Genomic DNA, 24927 nt, shown 5'->3' on the forward strand with positions numbered 1-24927 from the left:
GCCCACGACCTCTCTCCATTGGTGTTCAATTGCCCAATAACAAAATTCAAAATACTAACATCCAAAGATATTCACAACTCTGTTCAAGCTGCATCAGCAACCTCAACTTAAAATTTAACCAAAACCACCCTCTTCTCTCCTCCAACGCTTGCCTCCAGGACTTCTCAAGAGCCTCTCCCATCCTCTGGAACTCCCTTTCTCAACCTGTATGGCAATCTCCTACTTTGTTTTGTTTTTTGTATAAACTGCGAGAACACCTAGAGTGTCAAGTTTCTTGTTTATCTTGCAAGAGATAAAAGGAAGAACTGTTTCCTTAGACTTCAGATAGCCGTAGAAAAATTATTCGAATTATACTTGCTGCTTTTATTATGTGCTTGCATAAAAGTATGTAAACTCACTGGCTTCTTTATTAGGTACACCCTGCTAGTCCTGGGTTGGACTCTTTTTTGCCTTCAGAACATTAATTCTTTGTGGCGATTCTCTGTTGCGAATCAATAAGGTGTTGGAAATACGCCTCATAGATTTTGGTCCATATTGACTGATAGGATTACGCAGTTGCTGCAGATTTGTTGGCTGCAAATCCATGATGCGAATCTCCTCTACCACATGCCAAATGTGCTCTACTGGAGATCTGGAGACTGTAGTGGCCATTGGAGTACAGTAAATTGTCATGTTCAAGAAACCAGTGGTGAGATGATTTGAGCTTTTTGACATGGTGCATTATCCTGCTGGAAGTAGCCATCAGAAGATGGGTACACTGTAGTCATAAAGCAATAATACTCAGGTAGGTGGTAGTGTTTAAATGTGTTCAATTGGTACTATGGTGCCCAAAATGTGCCAAGAAAATACCCCCCACACTATTATACCACCCTGAACCATTGATACAAGGCAGGGTGGATCCATGTTTTCATGTTAATGAGAAATTCTGACCCTACCTTCTGAATATCGCAGCTTAAATCGAGACTCGTCAGACCAGGTAACATTTTTCCAATCTTCTGTTGTCCAATTTTGGTGAGCCTGTGCAAATTGTAGCCTCAGTTTCCTGTTGTTAGCTGATAGGAGTGGCACCAGGTGTGGTCTTCTGCTGCTGTAGCCCATCTGCTTCAAGGTTTGATGTGTTGTGCGTTCAGAGATGGTATTCTGCATACCACAGTTGTAACACGTGGTTATTTGAGTTACTGTTGCCTTTCTATCATCTCAAACTAGTCTGCCCATTCTCCTCTGATTTCAACAAGGCATTTTCATCCACACAACCCTCCGCTCACAGGATAGTTTCTCTTTTTCGGACCATTCTCTGTAAACTCTAGCCACTTCCCACCGGTTTCATTTGTTATACCAGAATGAAGCCTGCACCTACAGACATCATCCTGGTATATATATTTTCAGCGATTCTCTTTCAAGCAGACATGATCCAAATGGCTAATTAGCCACTTGAATCACTTCTGCGGGTGGTGGAAGGAAATCATTTGTTTGCTGCCCTAACCTTATGTAGAAAGGAGAAAGGCACGGCAGCAGGTGATGCATGTAAACCATGAAAAATTTTATCTGTAATAGAATTATTTCTTAATAGCATTTTTTTTTTATATCACTGAATGAAGTAGAGGCAGTTGGTAGTCAACATGACCTTGCTCTTTTCTCCTCTTCCTGTATGACCTGTTTTCCTATGTTCTCTGAATACAGCTAGTTCGATATCTTAGGTGTTTCCTGTCTTCTGTCAGAAAAAGCAGTCCTTACAAATGAGTCCCTTACCATGATTCGTAAAAAAAGATAACTGATCTATATATACCCTGATGTGGGTGTAGTACATATAACTTCATATAACTTCATATAAACATCCTTGAAGAAAACAGACAATTTGGATGCAAGGATTGCAAATAAAATGCTTTAGCATGTACTGGACCTTTAACCCTCAGTGTAAGGATGCACAATCTCCAGGTCTGTCTAGAGCAATTGATTGGTTTGCAGGAGATCCCTTTAGGTTCCTCTTTTACATAAAAACTTAGCAACCAGTTTAGTTGCTACTAATAACCTGGTTTGTAGAAACCTAGGTAATAAACATACAACACTTTGTCATGACTGTTCTAATTTGTGGAAAGCTACACTTTGTACATCACTGCCGTACCAAATGAGCAAAAGGAAGTGTAAAAAGTATGTGTTTGACTGTGACATGAACAAAAGGAGACCTCAAAAAAATTGTAGAATCTAAAAATTCCACTGCTTCTTTTCAATGCATTGTATATTTTTTGTTCCCCAGAGCGAGTCTTACTTAAACCTGTAGTATGAAGTATGTCCCACGTTTTCAGGTTGTGGATTCTGTAGAATTGTTACCTGCAGGGTTGTCCTGTCCTCTTCATGCTGCTAAACTTCTTTCATGGTTGGGGTTAATAGCTTTGGGTTTCCGGGCTCAAACTGCAGCAGTCTGCCAATCATGGGACATACTTCATTATAGGCAAGTAATGTAACTAAATTTGTAGAGGAAAACATATTTTTGTTAGCCAAAGTTCAGCCATCCAGTTATGGGTAGCCCTGTATGATGCACCGGGTGTGTTTTTCTCTGCATCATTTTTAGATTAACCCAGGCTAGCTTTATGAGGCATCCCAGGTGACGTGCCAATGGTTCCCTAAGCTCACTCGAATTTGGGTTGAATGATGGATGTACTTCAACAAAAAACAGGACCAGCGCTGTGATACCTGTTAAAAGTAGAGGGTGACAATAGCTTAAAAAACCTTTGCCATGAATCAAGGGAGGGCTTTCTTTTTTAATAGGAAGCTGGACTTGGGATTTAAAGCTGAAGTTTAGGATAATTGTACATACTGTAGGTAAATTGATTCAGCTTGGAAGTATTCTCTGATTGGACAAGGGGGAAAGGCAGGTGCTGATACCATGATCTTCATAATTTCCAATCACAGAACACTTCAAAGCATTTATTGAGAAAATGCAAAGCATTCCCTGGAATGGTACCCCATGGTGTGCGAGTGATCCCCTGTGTTCATAATGCAGCAGGGCACCCACTCGGTATGGGACGGGAAAGCTAGCAGCAATCCCTGTAATAGTGGTGCTTATTGCATTGATTTCCAGCTTCCACAGAGATCCCGTAGTTATGACATACATATACTACATCACCAAAAGTATTGGGGCACCTGCTATTACACACACATAAACTTTAATGGCATCTCAGTCTTAGTCCATAGAGTTCAATATTGAGTTGGTCCACACTTTGCAGCTATAACAGCTTCAACTTTTCTGGGAAGGCTGTCCACAAGGTTTAGGAGTGTGTCTATGGGATTCTCTGACCATTCTTCCAGAAGCAAATTTGTGAGGTCAGGCACCGATATGGACGAGAAGGCCTGACTCGCCGGTATTTCTTGTTATTTTTATCAGTTTGTGGTCAGGCCAGTCAAGTTCCCTTTCCCAAACTCACTCATCCGTGCCTTTGTGGACCTTGCTTTGTGCACTGGTGTGCAGTCATGTTGGAACAGGAAGGGGCCCAAGTTGGGAGCATGAACTTGTCCAAAATGGCTTGTATGCTAATGCCTTAAGAGTTCCCTTCAAGGGGAACTAAGGGGCCAAGCCCAACCCCTGAAAAACAGCCCCACACCATAATCTCCCCTCCATCAAATGATTTGGACCAGTGCACAAAGCAAGATCCATAAAGACATGGATGAGTGAGTTTGAGGTGGAGGAACTTGATTGGCCCTGAGTACTGACCTCAACCTGATAGAACACTTTTGAGATGAATTAGAGCAGAGATTGCGAGCCATGCCATCTCGTCCACATCCGTGCTGGACCTTACAAATGTGCTTCTGGAAAAAAGGTCAAACATTCCCATAGACACTCTTCTAAACCTTGTGGACAGCCTTCCCAGAAGAGTTGAAGCTGTTATAGGTGGGCCAACTCAATATTGAAACCAATTCACTAAGGGGCCAAGCCCAACCCCTGAAAAATAGGATTTTTAAAACGGCTTACCTGTAAAATCCTTTTCTTTGAACTTCTTATATAACCCCTCCCACTACTGAGAGTATCTCAGTTTTGTAACAAAGAAATACATGTGTATACCAAAGAAGGGAGGGACCTATGTGTCCCGTGATGTACTTCAAAGAAAGGATTTTACAGGTAAGCTGTTTTAAAAACCCTATTTTCTTATCAACTGAAGGGAGGGAGACACAACAAAAAGTAGTGCAATAAGAGACTAGAGGACTAGTACTGCATCCTGCAGTACACTGCACCCAAATGCAATATCCTCACAACCTTTTACAACTATTTGACAGGATCTAGAAAATGTATAGACTGAAGACCAAGTGGCTGTCTTACAGATTTGAGCCATGGAGACTTGGTGATGCACTGCCCAGGAAGAACTAACAGCCCTAGAGGAGTGAGTTTTGATTTGAGAGGGTGGAATCCACCTCTGTAATCATGAGCTTGAACAATAACTTGTTGAATCTATTAAGAATAGTAGATTTCGATGCTGCCTGTCCGCCTTTAGGACTTTCAGGCAACATGAATATAAACATCAGTTTATCGAATTTGAGCAATCGCCTTTAAGTAGACATTGACTGCTCTCACCACATCAAAAAAAATTTAGTGATTTTCCTTCCAAAGAACAGGGTTCTGGAAAAAGGACGGTAGAACAATATCCTGGTTTAGATAAAAAACCCATACTACCTTTGGTAAAAGTTTAGGATGGGGACACAATACTACCTCATCCTTGTGAATAAAAATATGGCTCTTTACAAGAAAGAGCAGCCAGTGCAGATACCCTTCTTGCAGCAGATATGGTTACCATAAAAAATAGTTTCCTTGTCAAAAAAGGACCAAAGGAATATGTTGTATCGGCCCAAAAAAGGCTGTTTTGTAATGCCAACAAAACTAAATTCAAGTCCCAAGGGTTCAGGGGTTACTTAAACCGAGTTACCCCCTGAATAAAGTTATGGACCAAAGAATGCGAAGCAAGTGGTCATTGAAATAATACCGATAAAGCCGAGACCTGAACTTAAAAAGCACTCAAGGCCAGCTCTATTTGCAGAAAAAAAATCAAGGATTCTACCTAGACTTGTTTCCCAGACTACATAATATATAACCATGGAGGCTGGCTCTGCATAAACCAAGGTAGAAAACTACCGAACCTGACAGCCCATGCTTCTTCAGAGTGTGGGCCTCAATAGCCAAACTGTTAAATTTAGCTTTTGTAAAGTAAGATGGCTATTGTTTGTATTGTATTTAATTTATTGTGTTTTTGTTAAGATGGCTATTGTTTGTATTTGATTTATTATGCTTTGCTCAGTAACCAAATAGGAAATATATATATATATTTATATATATATTTTTCTAATATATCAGTACATATTCCTTATTCTTACCAACAATATATGTCCTTGAATTGACAATTTGTATTAAATAACTTCCTGATTAAAAATTGTTTTCCAAACCAACAAACTTGATCTATAGATACTAATCAGAATGCATTATTTCTGCCTGATAAAAATTGTCAAGTATCACTTGGTAATCTATTTATTTTGTTACTTTATCTTTTCAGTATTTCAATTGTAAATGCTGCAACATCCTGAAGAAGCTCAAGAGAGCGAAACATGTAGAGAAAAATGCAGCTTGTTTCTGTACAAAATTGGTAACATGTATGGTCATTTGTGATTATGCACCATTTTTTGTACTCCAGTCATTTGATATATATATATTTTCCAATATATACTGCTCTTTTACTATGTATGTATATTCTAAATAAAACTTTATCTATTTTATTATTGGTATGTGACTTTCCTACCTTTAGAACCGGTACCGTTTAAAAGTCCCGGGGGTTGGTTACCCTTCAGCCCTTCCCTCCTATCTTTGTTAAATTTAGCGTTTGTAAAGTAGGATGGAATACCAAACCTTAAGAAAGGAGGTCTGGCCGTGGAGGTAGGGTCCATGGGTCCCATACTCCCATCTTTACGATCCCCGCATACCAAGATTTCCTGGGCCCCACTGGAGGCCACAAGAATCCCAACTTCCCTTCCTGCTAGATCCTGCGAAGAAGTTATGGATGCAGGCTGAATAGGAGGGCATGCACAAATCAGTGAGAACCAATTCCACGGGAATAGCAAGGCACCTGTTCCACATGCTAGCGAATCCTTTGTTCTTGAGACAAAGTTGTCAATCTTATTTGTTGATCATGGACACATCATGGACACAAACAGATCTGTGTCTGGGATTCCCCATCCTTGGCATAGACAGGAAGATATTGGGGTGAAGGAACCATTCTCCCAGGAAAAACTGCTGGCAACTCAACTAGTCCGCCTGCCAATTTTCTATTACTAGAATGAAAACTGCCGATAGGCAAAGTACATTGTTTTCTTCCCAAGATAAGATAAGCTTCACCTTTCTCTGGGCCGCACAACTTCTTGTGCCCCCCCCCCGGTGATTAATATAGGCCATTGCTGTGGCATAAACGGATTGACTCCTAGCAGGACAGTACCTTAAACTGAACATTCAGGCATCAGAACCAAGTGCTCTGCCTGAATTTTAAAATGTTAATGGTGTTATGTCTCCAGGATACCTTTCTCTCTCCTGAGGTTCAAAAAAGAGAATTCACCTTGTCATTTAATTTGTATATTGTGTTGTTGCATTATTAAGCTATAAATTATGTTTGTTTTAGGTTAGCTGTTACGCTTGTGCCACCTACTGGCCAAACATTAATATAGTTTATAAGAAAAAACTATCCAGCCACTTAGGAAGTGATGCAAAAACCGCCACATTCTCTTTAGTCATGAAGTGAAACAGCCACTGGGATTAGCACGTTCAATCTCATGGCAGCGGCCTAGATGCTATCTCTCCTCATCCATGGCATCAGAGGTAAGCAATCTTCCCCTTCCTTCTCCACAGGCTATCAGGGAAAGGAGTTAGTCATTTCAGTTATTTATATGATGTTTACTATTGTATGGTAATGTTATATTCTTGTTGTTTTCAGTTTTATCACATATCACGTGTCATCCACACTTGTATTAAAATCTGCAACGTGCCAATAAAGACACAGACAAGAAACAGCAGTCTATTATTGTGTGCGCAGAAAAAGGTTATCTGCCTGGATAGCTACCCATAGACTCCGGGAGTACGGGGGGCGAGGCCAGGACAGTGAAACTCCGTCCAGGAACACTACGGATAGTGCAGAAGGGGAAGAGGTTTGGCCACACAGAAGAGCTACAGTCTTCAATCGACTATACAGCCACTTCCATACAGCCAAGCAGCATACAGAGACTGCTGCCCTAAACGCTTACTGCTCCCACAGGCCGCTACTTAGCCAAGCAGCCATGTCACGCAGTAACACGTCATCACTCAAAACCAAGTCACGAGTTTACGGTTCCAGCAAGTCGGTGACAGCCAGTGTTGCAGCCGCCATTGCCCGCGGGAAAGCCAAAGCGGCAAAGGCGTGAGCTACCTTTGCTAAACAAGAAATGCAGTTGAAGCCCTGGAAGCAGCCATGAGCCTCAGTGGTGAACGTATCAATGTGCTTGGCTCCGAACAAGGAGAGCCGAAGCCCTCGCAACGCACTTCCGAGTACTTGCATCAACACTTCAAATCAACCTACGATACCTCTCCTCTACAGGGAATAGACTGTGTCCTAGGAGAAACAAACCAAACACTGCAGGTAACAGAGCATGAGAGCAACCAAATTCCTCAGAGCTGCAAGCAGCGGAACTCTTGCCAGCACGTTACAGATCAAGCTTACGTCTCTGCACGCCTGGACCCTTAACCTCCAAACCAGCATCAGAATAACCCTTCTACTACACAATGATACGAGACAAGAGGGCCTAAAGCAGAAACTTCTGACAGGTATGGTCGCACACCACACTCCCACTACAGTAGTGAATCGCCAACATGCTCTAACACCAACCAAGTTATAACAGACTTTGCCAAGTTCTTCGCCAGACGCGATTTAATCACAAAAGGACTTGTAAAGTTTAACGATCAGCCAGAAAATGACAAAGCCTGGTGGTCTTCCTTTCAAAATACCATAAAAGGTCTAGACCTGTCTCGCGGCGATGAAATAGACCTCCTAGTCCAATGGCTTGGGAAAGACTCTGCCGAACATGCCAGTAGAATCAGGAACATTAACATAAAACAACCAGAGACTGGTATTAAAAAGATTTGGAGCAGATTAGAAGAATGCTATGGCTCGAAAGACTATAAAGCATGCACTTTTTAAAATGGTGAGGAGGGCCTGGAAGCCGCTGAGTAGTGCGGCGTGCCATTGATTTTCTTTTTTAGTGCTTTTTCCTCTTTGAAGAGGGGTAGCAAATGGCACAGGTGGGGGGCATCTGGTGGGGAGGAAAACACCCCCAGACTTACCGGAGGTCTGCTGTTGGCTGGAGGAAAGGAAACGGCTTGTTCCGGACACAAGGTGAGCTCTCTGAGGAAGCGTGAGAAGGTATGTGCTCCATATAGCCCCCAGTGGTGACACATAAGCATGACATTTCCTAATTTAAAGGAGACATTCATAAGAAAATTCCTTAGAAAAACTCCATTTACCTTTCCCGTCGCAGGGTTTTCTGTGGTAAAACCAACAGACCCAATCTTCACCCTTCACAGTGGATTCCGTTAAACCTTCAGAAGCTGGGGATCCTCGAGGAAACCCACAATCCTGGACCTGTAATAGCACCACCGCCAGTAAAACTTTATGGCCGTGATACCAAAAGTACTGGATCCTGGGGTCCTGCGCTCTAAAAAGAGAAGTGTTTAAAGGCAAAACCTTGTTTCTTCAGACACAAGGGCCGAGTACCATTTAATTTGGCCTAAAAGACACTTTAAATGGATCCGGCTGCATGGCTATCCCCAGTAAGGATTTCCCCAGAGGAGCTCAGCACAGCACATCTTTACTCATGACCAACACCTTGGACACTGGCGAAAAAACCGAGATACTCCCAGTATTGGGAAGAGTTATATAGGGAGTGCACTTTTTATCTTAGGGCATGCCAGTGTCCATCACCTGAAGGTGGCCTATAACTCACATAGTTAACTACTATGGCTCTGTGTCCCGTGATGTATGATAAGAAAACAACCCCACACCATAATCCCAAATCCACCAAATGATTTGGACCAGTGCACAAAGCAAGTCCTGACCTCAACCTGACAGAACACCCTTGGGATAAATTGGAGATTGGGAGCCAGGCCATCTCGTCCACATCAGTGCCGGACCTTACAAATGTGCTTCTAGAAGAAAGGTCAACATTCCCATAGACACACTTCTAAACCTTGTGGACAGCCTTCCCAGAAGAGTTGAAGCTGTTATAGGTGGGCCAACTCAATATTGAAACCAGTTCATGTGCGTGTAATGGCAGTTGTCCCAATACTTTTGGTAACATAGTGTACTTACATTGGTCCAAGCTGGACCAATGTAACTATGTAAAAACTGCAATACCTAAAATTCAACTTTAAGTGTGTATTTTTAGTGCACAGCTCTTTACTTTTCTGAAATACAAATAATATATAAACCTTTCAGTATTTGTTAAAGTGCAGATAATTGTAGTTTTTAGTCTATGTGTATTTATAAATGATCCCTCCTTGACTACCCAATGCAATGCTGCCAAAGTGGCCTTTGCAAAACCAGCAAATTCTACCAGTGCTAAACAAACACTGAATATTTACAACAGAATGTAGCGCAACTTACAAAAAATAAAAACAGCAGAAAGAGGTTGCCTGGGTCAGTGTCATAGTAAAGCAAGTAACACTTTATTCAGATTCACTTACATAAAAGTATCTTGCAAGCTGCACACAGGGTGGATGTGGACCACCAATCCAGCAGTCACCTGTCACAAGGGACGAGAAGACCACTGTGGGGATAAGCTCAGACCTGCCGTATGGAGGTATATAACCAGTAGTGTCTCCAGCTCTCACACCTGCTCTCACAGAGCTAGCAAGAGACCAAATCAGGGGCAACGCATTTCCAAGGCGCGGCCTCCTTCAGGCAAAAGTGCACTTTTATTATATTGTGGTTATTTTTTGTAAGTTGGGCTACATAATTCTGTTGTATATATTAGCTTACTACTGTTTGATTCACTTATAGGTGTTGGCTAGCAACTTTTTAAATGAATTTCATTGATATAATATTGGATTGCGCAGACTAATTATTTAAACACTGAATATTATAGAACATCAAGCAAATAGACAAAATAGGTTCACCATTTTATTAAAAATGACCAATGTGGATGAAACAGCATTTTAAGGCTTGTATAAAAGAAAACTTGAACTATTAGGCCAATATTTTATGCCTAATACAAGGCATTACACACATATAAATTAAAACATCCATAGGCTTTATACATTTGTTAAGAAAAATAAGGCTCCAGCATTTGTTTAAAGACAAAAAGCTAATTATTTCAGTGCGCATCTCTAATCAATGTTAACATTAATTTGTTTATAGTTTAATATTACATATGTTAAAAAATGCAATGAAAATTTACAGTATAAAATGCAAAAACGATTTAAAAAAGCAAGGTAGTTATAGACATGATTATGCAATGGGACTGCAGTGAGTTAAAAACTGTATTTTGCCCTGACCTGCAATAATATTAAACCAGATCCAGCTGATTAGAGCAGGATGTTAAAGAGAATTTCTACTATGCACTGTTGAGGTGGAAGGTGAGCACTGTACATAAATATTACTCTTCCACCTTCCTGCCTGGCCAATCTACAAGTTTAAAATTACACTTTGAGCACCTCTGCTTGTTTAAAAGAGAAGTATGTTTGTTTTTTTGCACATTCATACTTGCCTAGGTGGATGCAGCATTGGTCCGATGCTGCATCTGTCCCTCGGTGCCTCTGTACAGAGAACCGAGTGATCGAACATCACCGATGGCTCGGTTCTCACAGATCCCTGTGTGGAGAGCTGCTGACTGTCAATCAGAAGCTCTCTTCTCTGCTCCTCCACGCTCACTGGAGTGCTAGGCTGTGGAAGGGTGGGGAGTGGCCGTCTCAGGCTCTCAGCATTTTGCCGAGAGTCTGCTCCCTGCTAAAAACATGTCACAGAAGTGCAAAATGCGGGGGGCACTCCTGTGATCCATAGGAGAAGCCCGGCCAAATGAGCTCAGGCTGGACTTTTAATTTAAGGTTTTTGGAAATCTGTAACAGATCAAGTAGAAGGAACCACCAGATGTCAGGTCCTGATAATACTCAAAGTTGGACTGAGGTTTGGTAGAATAGTCAATGTAGGTTAGTGCTATTTACATAATAACCTAAACTCATGCCATCTACTGATGTACATTAAGCGCAGTAGCACTTTAAAAGTCAAGTCCTAGGTGGACACGAGCCTTGAACTCACGTTAAACCTTGGAGCACCTGACAACTAAATTTGGTCAAAAGAGATACTTAAGTTACAAGTGATTTCTAAATTCAACAGGGAAAGGATGATTCATTGGTAAAGTCTTTGGCAGGCATGTAGGCCTGGGATCTTAAGTGTATCAATCAACACTGGAGTTCCCAAGATACATTAGAAATTGTTCAATGAGGTTTTTTTTTTCTGGATATAGCACTAAAACATCAGTTTCAGGCGGATTAACCATTAAACAGATTTGTCAGGGAAAACGGCACACCGTTTCTTGGCTTTAAAATGGGCATTATTGGATAGATCTTGTATTCTGGCTGGGAGATTTTAACACTGGGGTAAAAGGAAGAAAATGATTGATTCAACAAGCAAGTGCCTACCATAAGATGACAAATCTATTTTATATGAACCCAGAGTTTAAGGTAAAAATACTGGAACACAAAAGGTCATACAGAAAAAAACAAAAAAAAAAAACAGCAGGGACTTGGGCCGCTGACCTACAACAATAATAGATATAAGGGATTGTCTAATGTGCTGCTCAGCTTTAGTTACATAAAGTGCTCTTTTCCTAATATGCACAACTATACACATTTAATTGTATGTACATTTTTGCTGCTGTTCTATTCACATTACAAATGTGACCTTAAAGCTCAGAGATACTGCAATTCTTATTAATAAGCAAATAATATCTTCAAAAAATAATTTAGATTTACTAAACATACATCACATCTTAAATCGCTACTATGTATCTATGATTTAAGTGTCTTCCAGTTGCATGGTTAATGCGTGTTCAACTGATATACAGTTACCAATTAAACTGCATTCCTCTTAAATAATTATGAAGTACCCTTTCAAGTCTAGAAAAGAACTTTATGCAATTGTATAATCACATCAAATAGCAGCGAGGAATTTGCAAAACATATCTAGGCTTTTGTAAATATATTGTTTCTAGTTATAAATTTAAAGGGGTGGTAAACCTAAAATGTATACTATCTAAGGACAGTAAACTAGATTGCACAATTTGCTAGTAACATTCACTTCATGTAAATGTTGTTGGCAGTGTCCTTCAACAGGATTAGTAAGCCGATATCTCTCTGTATGGGAGAAAACTTCTCCTTAGAGGGCAGAACTTTCTCTTGAGTTCTAATTAGGCAATACTGACAGAAGGGAATGTTACTAACATTAGTTTTTCAAAATAAAGTCTAGTTTAAAATCACTTGGATCAGTTGAGACCTTTAAAAAGGAATCTCTGACATTGTGGTACCATTTCATATCCTGTGCTATGTAGCTTTAAAATGATATCTGCCGTAGTTGCATATGTAAAAGAATGTGCTCTAAAATTTAAATAATCTTATTTTGTATAAAATTTTCAAGTTTTATTATTATACAAGCAGTGCATTCCATGACTCTCATGGCAACATCTGAAGTAAATCGATCATTTGGTATCTGTGGGAAGGGGAGCATATCTGGATAACGGGTTTTTAAGCTGTCCACACCATAGGCTTCTAAAGTTTGAACGTCTTTTGTAAGGCCATCTAGCTGTTGACCATATTCTTCAATTTTTTGTGCAAGTGCAGTTGGCTTTACGTCCTTGTCCGATTTCCCTCTAACAGCATAGTCTGCTGCAATCAAAGCTAATTTTGTGGAGAGATAGCATTTAAAGCAGACCCATTCATTGGCATTTTTGTGCAGATCATTTCTTGCAGCTGAAAAGTTAGCCCTTGCTTGCCTTAGCCATCTCCGAGCTTCAACAGGGTTCCCAACTGTCTTGAAAGTTGGTGGTACAAAGAAACGTTTGGAATCATATGAGCCTGTATGGGAGGCAAACCTTTCTTTATATTGTTGCCTTTCTGACCTGTGACTTGTGGCCTCTTGATTCCAAAAAGAATAAAACCTTTGAAAAGAGCTTTTGTCAGACTGGTACCTAGCAGACTGTGTTGTGAAGGTCCTTCTTGCTGTTCTTTCAGTATTTTGATCTACAAATGCTTGCTTCTCTAATCTATTAATTTCAGATTGCAGGTGCTTGAAAACTTCATTTGCTATATCAAGGTTTTCTGCATTTTTATCTGGATGCCATTTTAAATAAAGCCGCCTAATGATCTTCTTCCGTTCCGATTCAGATAATTTCCAGGCCTGCTCAATTACAACAGTGACTTCCTTTAGAATCTCTGGCAAAGAATTCAACTTGATCTTTTTTGGTGACTGATGTTTTGAAGCGTTTGTCTTATTGCCTTCTTTACTTGGAAAAGATGCAGTCCTGGGGCCAGATGGAAATTCTGTCGGACTAGTTGGTGTAGAGGGGGCACTATCCTTATTCTGAGGACCTTCCTCAGGCCTAGAAAACTTGTACAGGTCAAGTGAACTAACAATTTTGTATTCACTATATCCAATATCTATTTGGTAAAACTTTCCAAGAGAACCTGAATTGTCATTTTCTTTCTCCACTTCTTGAACAATAATGGCATATGTATATGTTGGCTGGTATGATCCAAATGAGTCTCCACCTTCAGCATCAACCAAATAGCCAACATATTCTCCAGGATAAAAAACATTGGTTGGATCCATAAGGAGTGTGTAATGAATTTCTGCTGGAATAGGAGTTCCGGGCATTGGAAGTTCCAGCTTTGATTGCTCAGTTGAGTCATACTTAACACCTAAGCTATCAAGCTTCTCATTAATTCTGTAAATGTCATTACATCCCAACATAGCAATGAGATATGATGTATCAGAAATTAGATTGTCTGTTGCCGATTTCAATGTCATTGCTAAGGCTAATAAGAAATTGATGTCTTTACTGTCAGAATGCTGGATATATAGTAAAATTACGGCATGTCCATATCTCTTCAAAAAGGCAAGTGTTTCACTTTTGCTGTGAGGGATGGGATTAAACCCTTTTACCCTTAATGTGGTTTGTAACTTCTCAAAGCAGGAAACCTTTAAGCCTTCTCGAAAGGCTTTACAAAGTTTAATAGCCTTTTCTTCATTTGCCAAAAAAGCATTATCATTTTCATGCTTCATAATTCTAATAAGTCCAGTGATAAACTGTTCAGAGGACAGAAGCAACTGTAGTCTCCCCTGCAGAGAACATAAGGTCCCAAACTGGCAAGACTTTGGTGTCTCTTCATCCAACTGTTCTTCAAGGATGCTACTAAGAAGTCGCGGCCTTAACTTTTGTGGGAGAAGCATTATAAGTCTTGTGTGAAATCCATGATCTTTTCCCATGTAACACTGACTGAGATCCACCAACATTTGGACCCCAATGTTTCCCTGAATTCTGCTTTTGTAGTGGGGTGCATCATCAAATACCAAGATACTTGACTTGACTAATCTTCCATCTTGGCTTGGCAAATAAAGTGCCAGGTCACGAATGTTTTCAAAGTCATTGCGCACTTTAGCTGAATCGTTCTGAAGGCTTTTAAGAAGACCAGAAACTACTCTCTTTACAGTGCGCATCTCATTGGGGTCTAGTTGTTTTCCATCAGAGCTCTTGAAAATGCGACTAAGAACTTCAACATACTGCTTTGTAGATACAACATCTTCTGTGCCCAAGTTTTTAAACAGTTGATGGAATGTTCCCAGCTCCAGAGGCAGTTTGTATAGATAAGGTTTAAAATCAGACTCAAATTCCAGATTAATAACTACCTCCTCTGGTTTTAGAAGTTTGCACCCATCTTCAACCATGACAAAAGCAACTCCTCTCAGCTGGAACTTAAATTCTTTCTTTTCAGTGTTAAGAAACTCATAGATACTTCTCAGAACCTTTGATCTTGTTTTCACGATTTCCTCATCAACGGTTGTAATGTTACATATGTTTCTGCAATTGTTAATGACTTTATCAAGGGAAGGGTCTACATTCACATTAAGCATTGTCAAAATCTGCTCAAGTTGCTCCTGTGGGCCAAGAGTGCTTCCTTCTTGTTCTTTAATGGTCAGTGGGGTTGCTTTTTCTGGAAGAATTGGGCAAGATGTCCACAGTAGCTGTATAACATCTGTTTGTTTAAACTTTGGATTAACTTGAGCTCCATTAAACCTTATCAGAGGTAGAGTACCATTTACTTCTTGGTACTGGGGGTGGAAACGTACTAGCTCTGCAGGTGCCCGTTCCGGACATAAAAAAGATATCATAGACAACTCCTTTAAAAAATTCCCTGACAGTAAATCAGTTCTTTCTTGGAACACGTGATAAAGAATTACATCAACTGTGTTCTGCAGCACTTCTTTTGACCAGCCTTCAGTGGTGGCTCTCATGCTGATCTCTCTTGCAAATTGCAGCAACTGCTGCTGAGAAAGAATATGCTTCATGCCTATATTTCGGAGGAATTTGATCCATGAAAGAAGAAAGGCAGCTTGGTTCTTTGGCTTTGTAATTTGTTCCAGTTTCTTAAAAAAATCCAGTGGTACAAATAATTTTTCAGAAAGCATCACTTCGAACACCTTGACAGTTCGATCATAAAAAGTCTTGGCAGGCTTCAGCCGACCACTGGCATCATGAATAAAAGAAAGATCCTCTAGTTTTGCATAAAGCTGATCCTTTATTACAGAAGCCTCCTCAAGACCACATAGTCTATTTTTCAGATAAATTAGATGTTCTAACTTGGCATTGTAGGAGAGGTTTTCAAACTTTGGCAACAAGTGCTTTGAATAAATCTCCAGATCATCCACAGGAATGCAGCCTACTGCTGTATAGAGTTCTTTAAGGTTAACTTTCTCTTGAAGAAAAGCAAAGGTTGAGGAGTGAGACCACTTTTCCACCTCTGGTGATGGTATACTCTTTGTAAGAACATAGCATGTCCCATACTTTGAAATGGTTATATAGCGACCACTTACTGACTTATAGCAAGGAAGAGTTTTTAAGATGTTAATGGCTTCCTCTGATGCCAACTGATCTAGATGGCAGTTAAAATACATTAAAAGAGCATCAAAGTCATTTTCTGCTATTTTTTCAGTTTTAAAACTTGATGTTTGAATCATGTGATGCACAGCTCTGAGGATGCTTATTGGATGATCAATATTTGCTGTGTGGCTTGCCAACAAGGTAAGCAATATATTGTCTTTTGAACATATTTTGTTTAGAGCCAATTGGATACATCCAGTCTTCATCAAAGTATGAAATACTTTATCACTTTGTGCATTTGGAAAGATTGCAATGTGCAGGAGACTAAATGGCAGCAAAACATCACCATCTGGAATGATCAGTTGGCCAGGTGACACAGTGAACTTTATTCCTGGTAACAAAGCCCAATCCTTAAGTGTTTCTACAACTGTATCAAAAGCTGTGCTCATGTCAGTTTGATCATCCTTGACATTAAATGATTCACTGATGAAATGCCAGGTACTTTTTAACCAAGATTCACTAGCAAAGTTATCTTTCCAGGGCACAAAGACTTTTGTTTTATATTCTCTGGGAAGAACAGATGACAGCAACTCTGCAAAGCTGTTGATGTCAAAAACTTTTGCGACTTTGTTTGAAAGCAGTATGTTGCTGTATCTCAAATAAAGGGTATTCATGAACAGATCTTTCCGGGATGGGATTAATTCATGATAGGTGGTTAGAAATTTGGGGTGTTTTGTGTCAAAAATCTGCAAAACATTGTCCAGAGTAATCAAAAGTGGCAGGCCCTCAATCCCAATATCATTTTCTTCAGCATCTTTTAGGCAGTAGTCTACCAGAAGTTTCAGACTGTGGAATAACTTTAGGTTTGTCTGCTGAAGGCGGCAGGGTAACTTTCCAATGTGGCAGTTTGAATCAGGAGAAGAAAAGGTCATCAGAAAGTTGCGGACATCAGAAGGTGTTGCATAGGAAACTGGTATTCCTGCATCAACCAAGCAGTGGTATAGATTTGCAGTTTCATCACAGTAGTAAACCAAGTTGAATCCAATTTCTAAGAGAAGATGCTTAAGCCTGTAAACATTCTCAGCTACTGTTTTACGGGTAGTTATGTTATACTCAATATTTTTCATATGGTGCAACTCATCTTGTAGTAAATTGTCAAAATATGGCTTGCCAGAATTCACAGCAGACATGTTTACCCACGTAACAATGACAGCTGACTGCCCATCGGATCCGTCAACATTTGGGGTGCGCACAACAGGCAGGAGACGTTTGGAATCAGCATAGATGCAAGAATATACAGCTTTTACAAGGCAATACCAGTCTGGCTGCAAATCCAGTCTGTTAACTGGGAAAAATGACAAAAACTTCTTTAAAATATCTTTAACGGCATGGACTGGTATATTGTGCAAAACTGAGATTGTTGGGTCACTACCTGGAAAGTTTCGTTTTTTCAGCTGCACTAACAGCTCCACATAAGCCGGCGCTATTAAAGCTGTCATCAGACTATTATTCCAGTCACTTCTTACTCCAACTCCATCGTCATCTCTCCACAAATTTCGTCTAGCAGAGTCTAAAGAAAAATGTCCATTGACATGAAATGGAAGTCCTGTCTCAAGAGAAAGAGGCAGGAAGCAGAAAGCTCTGTATGGTTTTTTGTAGTTGTGAGTAATACAAGCAGCAACTCCCCCACGAGGAAACAACGTGATGTCTTCATTTTTATGTGCAGAGATGACACTTTTCATCACTCTGTCCATACTTGAGAACCCTGACCGGTTACATATTAACCATGTTGTGAGATTTCCTTCTGTATCCTCAATGTCCATTGTGTAAGTAATCTGTTGGACGGGTATATCTTTTAGTTGTTTTTTTCTGGTAACACTGTCGATAACAGATGAATGAAACTGCTTGCGCTTTAATCGGTCACCATCAGTAATTTTGCCTCTGACCGAATACAGCACTTTTAGGGCACCAGTTGTTTTCTCTATCTCACAAATAGAGATTTTCTCCATGTGGTTCAAAAACATAAGAAGTTCAGCTCCATCTGTACGGAGCTTATCAAGAAGGTTCTGTACCATTCTATCTGAGCAAGGTACTGAAGAAATTTCAGAGGTTTTTGCCATTTCTGCATTCCGAAGTGGAAACCGAAACATTGTAGCATTGGAAAGGTTGAAGTGGTTGCCTAAGTATAGATTTAGCACGTCTGAAAACTGTGTTCTAAAGTCAGCATCTAAGTCTCTGAACATGCGCCCTGGACTTAATGAAGTTGCCCCTGGGGCATATTCTGCATGGGGATCAAAAATACAAATTATGTCATTTGAAGATACAAATGAGGGACAGTCAGTGATGTGGTAAACCGAATTAAACCCTATCCCATACTGTCCAGTTTTGCCAGGGTTGCCTTCCTTTGTCCCTCTTCCCAAGTTCTGGATACCTCGTATATCATCATTTGTAAAAGGCTGGTTGTTGAATACACATAATGCAGGACCTTGTAGTGGAGTCCATTTCTCATCAAATATTCTGTCTGATGGATGATGTCTTGGATCAAAGACAAAACAAATTTCTGTGGCTTTTGCATCATCTGCATTTTGTAGAAGTTCTTTGAGCATCTCCTTCTCTGATGGATAAGCATTCAAAATGCTTTTAATTCTGCTGGTAAGTTTTTCTTTCTGTCCAAATTCTGTTCCAAGTGCAGTAAAACAAACATTTGAAGCATATCTTTCTAGAGCTTTGTGTCGTTTTGGAATAGACCCCAGTTTTACAGCCACCTCCCTAGGAATATCAGAATGACAATATTTTACCGCTGTGTCTTTCACTCGAATCCACGGGCAGTCATTATAACATAAGGATTTTGCTGAAAGTAGATAGAGGTTAGCATCAGGCAGAAGAATTTGGCCATAGTTCTTTTCACAATATTCTTGACTCTTTTCTCGAATATGTCCCCAAATTCCTTCACTAACAATACGTCTGCAAAGTTGGAAGTCATTTTCTGATATTTTTCTACTGTTATTTGCATTTTTGATGGCCTGAAGAACTGATGCAAAATCTTCCACCGTAAAGGAAAGTTTCACCCCAACACTTTCAAACAGTTCACGAAAATTATTTTTGTACTTGGTGGGCATTTGATACAAGTAGGGTGCTGCTTCAAAATTTAGATGGAAGGCAACTTTTTCTGGTTCAACGTAAATGCCATCTATAAAAATGAAAGGGTTTTTCGTCAACGCTGTGACCACCATGCTTCTAGTGGCATCGTTCAGCAATACAGCTTCATTAAGAAATTTATAGCAAGCATTTGTGATATTGTCCTGGTACAGAGTGTTCCCATCCAAATGCTTTGCAACTTCTTTCAGTTGTTCTATCACTAATTCAGGGGATGGCTTTTTGAGTAAACCCAAGTACTCCTTGACTGCTAATGATATGGGTCCGCAACCCTTAAAGGAAGGGGAGTTTTCATTGAGTATTGGTTTCAAAAGACAAACAATATCTTGGTGCTCCGTGGTATACAGATCAGTAGCTGCAAACAAGTACTCTGGACTAAATTCACTTCCTTTCCAACGCAATGAAAAGCCTGCAGGTTTTGTTGAAAATGGTAAAAACTGAGTAGTTTGACATTTCTTGCCAAATTCCTTTGCTTTTGGGTCCCTGAACTTAAGTTTTTCATCAATCAAACTTAAAATAATATTGCTTCTCGTGCAAGCTGCAGCATGGTCACTTTTGTTAACCCCTGATATGGACTCAATGCGTTCAATTAAATCCTCCCACAAAATGTCATCTTTAACCATTCCTAGCTGGACTAGTTTCACCAACACCACAGGGTTTAGGTAATTTTGGTAAGTTCCAAAAGGAAATCTTCCATCACTATCATCATACAATTTTGCAACCCTACCTTCTGGGTGAATTAACCTTGAAGGTACAACCAAAGGATGACCTTCACTGGAACAGGGAATGCATGGTGTTACTTGCAGGATTTCCCCAAAAGCTTGTATCCTTTCATTCAAAACAAAAAGCATTAATGGATCACGTAATTCAGGTTGAATCTCTGCGATATGTGGAAAAAAAACTTCAGAAAAAAACTGACTTTCAGAAAAAGTATTCTCAAGCAATACATCTGTACAGCCTGCTTCTTCAAAGCCCATTTTAACCCATGAGGGCAGTTCTACAGCACACAGATTTTTAGAGCCTGTCTTTTTCAAGTATTTTAGAAAAATTTGAAAAGCAGCAGGTCCAATATCTGGTCGCTTCAGTAAAGAGTCATCAAGAAATCGTACGTGTTTCATGGAGACCCAGGATGTTCCATCAGAAAAAACTTTAATCCTATCCTTGCCTTTCCCTTTGGCAATGTCTTCATAAATTCCTTGACAGATTACAGAAAAGTCATCATGCACATAGTCAGGATCAGGCCACACTGAATAGTAGTTGTAATTGAGTAGTTCTTCACTGATGGACATGTCTCTTAGGACACAAAGAGCTTCTAAGTAGGATCGAACAATGGCATGCCTCATGAATACCATATTCCATCTTCCTTTGGTATCAGTTTTCCAAATTTCTTTACGGTTTGAGGACACAGCAAAGCAACCATTTATATGCAATGGAAGACCAGTTTTTATCCGTAAAGGCAAGTAACAGAAAACTTCTCCAACATTAGTTGAGAGAGGTTTCACTGTCCATTTACCGTTCTGACTTTCAGAAAGCATTACTGCAACTCCACCACATGGCACAAGCCCAAGCCTTTTGCCACTATCACTTAAAGCAAACTTTAAAGCTTCCCCAATGTCCATGCAAGAACATATAAGCCATGTTGTTGAGTCTACTGTTTTTTGTGGAAGTTCCTCTGTCATTCTTTTGCTCTGTCCAGATTTGGCCATTTCAAATATGTTTGCTGGTTCATCTTCTGGGCCTCGGAATAAGGGGGAATGCAGATCAACTATTCGTCTAAATACATGGTGAAACTCTTGAACGACAATCTGCAAGATGGAGGATGATTTTGGCATATCTGTTGGAAATTTTTTAGTTGTACTGCAGTTGTGCATCACTCTGGCAGCTTCTTTTAAAAGTCTTGTTGGGTGAACTAAAACCTTTGAGGAACATTCCTTTTTTCTAATAGTCACTGTGTCTTTCGCTAAACCTGGATCTGACTCTTCAGGCTTTAAGTATTTGAGAACCATAGAGTTTACATGCTGAGTGAATAGAATCAGCCTATAACCACACAGGCTAAATTCATCCACAAGTGTATAAATATCTGCAGTGTTGTAGCAAACACTGCTAATTTCACTTCCTTTTGCTTCTTGCTGTGTTCTAAAGGACAGCCTAAAAAGTGTACCTTTGTAACAGTATGGCGTTTCTACAGCAAGTGGTAGATCACAATTAAAAACACCCAAAAAAGGTTTGAATTGATTGGGAAATTTGCGAAGTCGTTTCTGTTGTTTGCTCCAATTAATTTTTATTCCTGGATTAGATTTGTCTCTGATGTGTTTACTGATATGGTTGATATTTGGATCAAACATGATCATAAATTCTCTACTCATAATAATGGGAATGTCTGTAACATGATACACAGAATTGAAACCCAGACCAAACTTTCCAACCTTGTCCACCTCACTCCTTTTTAAGGACTCTCCAAGTCGGGTTATGTTCATAAAATCTTTATCTGTGAATTCAGAATTGTTGTAAGACCACAAAGCAGGTCCATGACATGCTGCCATGCCAGGGTCCAGAAGATTTTCTCTTATGTCCATATTTCTTCTCATATCAATCAAAAAGTTGCATTCAGTGGCTGAGGCATCATCTGCATTTTGAAGGAGCTCTTTAAAGATATCTGAAACTGAAGGGTATTCTTCTAAAATATTTTTGATTCTCACTGTAAGAGGTTCTCTTTGCCCTGACTGTTCAAATCCCATGTTTTCTGGATTAATAAGTCTTGTGCTTAAACAAGGTACATTCAGCCATTCTGCTGTCTTCATTGGTATATCTTCATGTACCAATATTATCGGTTCAACTGAATCTTCGAGGAGGTCATTCAAGTCGTCAACTTTGATATCACAGTAACAACACTCATGTATAGGCCTCATTACAAGCTTGGAAGGATCTTTGTTGTAATGCACAGGCAATGGGGATTCTAGACTCACAACAACCTGATGACTATACATCCATCTCACAATGTTCAGCATAATGTTAAGATTCTGCCTGTTCTCTTCTTTGTGCATGGTTTTCTTGCTTCTCTCATAAATTATATTTACAACTTGAAAGATCTGGTCAGAAGTCAGCTCCTCAATTGAACCACAGAATTTGAATAACTTGTGAAATTTCACCATTGTGTTTGGTATACTATGCAAAAAGGGCTGAAGGTCAAGACTGTGTACTGATGTTATCACTGCTTGTTTTGGAGAACAAAAGGTTTTGCCTGTCCAAACCCATGGAAATGAAAGTGCTTTATACAGCTCTTTACCTTTCTCAAGAGACTCTTGCATAAAGCCATAGATTTCCAATAAAATGTGTTGAAACTGATAATAGTCTTCATCAGTGATTGTTTTAGAATTATTCCAGTCAACCACAACCTTTAGGTGTTTCAACACAGCTTCAATGCTAGGCTCCTTGGAAATGCCCAGGACTTTTTCAATGTTGTCATTCATGTTCTCCACCAGTGGAACAGAAGATCCTACAAGGACAGCATAGCACGTGTTGCACATTTCTCCTGGGGCATACAGTTTGAACTGATCTCCCATCCAAACCAAAGAATTGGGATAATTTGGTGGACGTTCTTTAATAGCAGGAATCCATTTGATCTTATTTAATACAGCTTTTGCTTCAGGTGACTGTATGAGTTTATATGCTTTTTTCAAAACTGTCAGTAGAGTCTTTGCCTTTTTTAACACAATGTCATCATTTTTTCCAGATCCACTGTGTAAAGCTTCAATTTTCTTTGCAACCTGCACAATGTCCTTTTCTAAAATATGATAATCATTTTTCAGCCCTATTTGTCGAAGGGAATGCAAAACATCAGAAGATGTAAAAGGAGCAGGTGGAAAGTACAGATGTTCTTCAGCACAGAAAAGACTTTGAAGGATAGCTACCTCTGGATCAAAAACTTCATTAGCTGATACAAGTCTGTCTTTGTTTAGGGGCAAACATTTTAGATTAGATAACCAGTTAATCATGGCTGGGTTTTCATTCTTCAAAAAGGTAAAATTTTCAAGCACCCAAAGCACAACACTTGTTCGTTCTTCACTTGAGTAAAAACCTCTCTCTACATCTTGTAAAATAATTTTTACACAGTCTGTACTCTTTAGCTGCTCAACTTTGAGCATCTTAGTCAAACGTATGGTTTCCTCATCGCTGCTATCAATTACAGGAAATGAGAGGCGTGTATTCGGAGGAAGTCTGGCATTGTGATGGAGAACTTTACAACCTCTCAAGAAAACATAAGAATTTTTTTGCCCTGAAGTCTGTTCTATCTTTTTAAAGACCATTAATTCCTGAATGATCTTTTTCTCTTTTTCGTTAATGTCTGTTAGGCTAGCAAGGAATCTCCTCAAAGTGTCTTTGTGGATTGGGGTCAGTGAAGCTACCTGACTGGAGAGTTTCTGAAGAGACATCCTGTCCATTATCTGGAGGAGAGCACTGGGCGTTGGAGGATAGACATATTTTTTAAGAAGCGGATGTTGTACGGCAGGATCTAAATACTGGATAACAATGCCACCAAGGTTTTTAATAATTTCTGGTAAATTTTCAGGCAGTTGAGTGTCTGCCACATCATCATATATTACGGGAGATGGTGACCTCAGGCGAATGAGTTCTAGTGTGGTTTCCTCTTCTTCTAGAATCCTTGTAGGAATTAGTGGCATATCATCAAGACATGTCAGATCTTCTGAAAAATGAATGTATAAGAGTTTCCAGACCATTTTAAGCCATGAGATGGAAGGTTGCTTTTTGTCCTTGCCTGGGGACCAGTTGACCACCAAGTCTCTTGTTGGCCATGTCATATTCATAACTTCTTTAGTAAGACGTATAAAACGCTCAGGATTGAGGAGCTGCAGCTGTGTACATGGCCTTCCTGTTAAAGAAGAAAAATACATCAGCAGTCAGCATTTACATGGAAAGTTAAATATGTGTCTTAAATTATTGGTAAAAAAACTCTCATATTTACAAACATATCGTAAAAAATTTTTTAACTCCTCCCTAATCTGAGATTTCAGAGGGGTTTTTGTGGACTTTTCTAAGTAAATATTAATTAACAAATTTAAAGAGGGAATATTAAAGTGTATGTTCAGACACATTTTTTTTCTTAGTTTTGGATGGAGTGGAGAAGGGTTAGAACCTAGTTAGATTTTTAATGCTTTCTGCATTAGAGGGATTTGCCCTCACTTCTTGTGCCAACATGGTTTTACCACTGAAGGGAATTCTCCAACAGCAACACAGACAGAAATAAAATCAGTTTTGTTTTGTAAAATTTAGGAAGGTTTTTATTTCAGATTTTCTTCTGCCTGTGTTGCAGATTTTGTCTCAATTCCAGTCTTATGAAATTGTTGTTAGCAGGACAGAAAGTGAGGGCAAATCTCTCTACAGAGTCCGAAAGAGCAATGAAATTATGACATGAATTATATTCCTTCTCAACTCGCTCCAATGCTTAAAAAAAAAAAAAAAAAAAAAATTACTCCACGTAGGCTTTAAGAATGAAGCACCCGAATAATGACCATAGTTTTTGTGTAGCAGGACAACACTATTATGACCTATATCCTTTTTGTAACAGATAGATAGCACAGCCCAATCCTTGTTAGACCAAAGTTTGTC

The 24927-nt window shown here is 39.6% G+C and overlaps 1 protein-coding gene across 1 annotated transcript in view; it reads right to left on the reverse strand.

The window, feature by feature from the left end:
* Positions 1–10159: 10159 nt before the first annotated feature.
* The window catches only part of SACS (sacsin molecular chaperone), a 144955-nt gene continuing 130187 nt past the window's right edge, over positions 10160–24927 (reverse strand). Inside the window, exon 10 of the mRNA XM_077484027.1 lies at positions 10160–24190. Within this exon, the coding sequence (XP_077340153.1) occupies positions 12651–24190 (11540 nt within the window). The 3' untranslated portion in view covers positions 10160–12650. The remainder of the gene's footprint in view (positions 24191–24927) is intronic.

Source organism: Lithobates pipiens, unplaced genomic scaffold (assembly GCF_037356315.1).
Source record: "Lithobates pipiens isolate NorthernLeopardFrog02 unplaced genomic scaffold, aLitPip1_a1.2 Scaffold_16, whole genome shotgun sequence".
Classification (NCBI taxonomy): domain Eukaryota; kingdom Metazoa; phylum Chordata; class Amphibia; order Anura; family Ranidae; genus Lithobates; species Lithobates pipiens.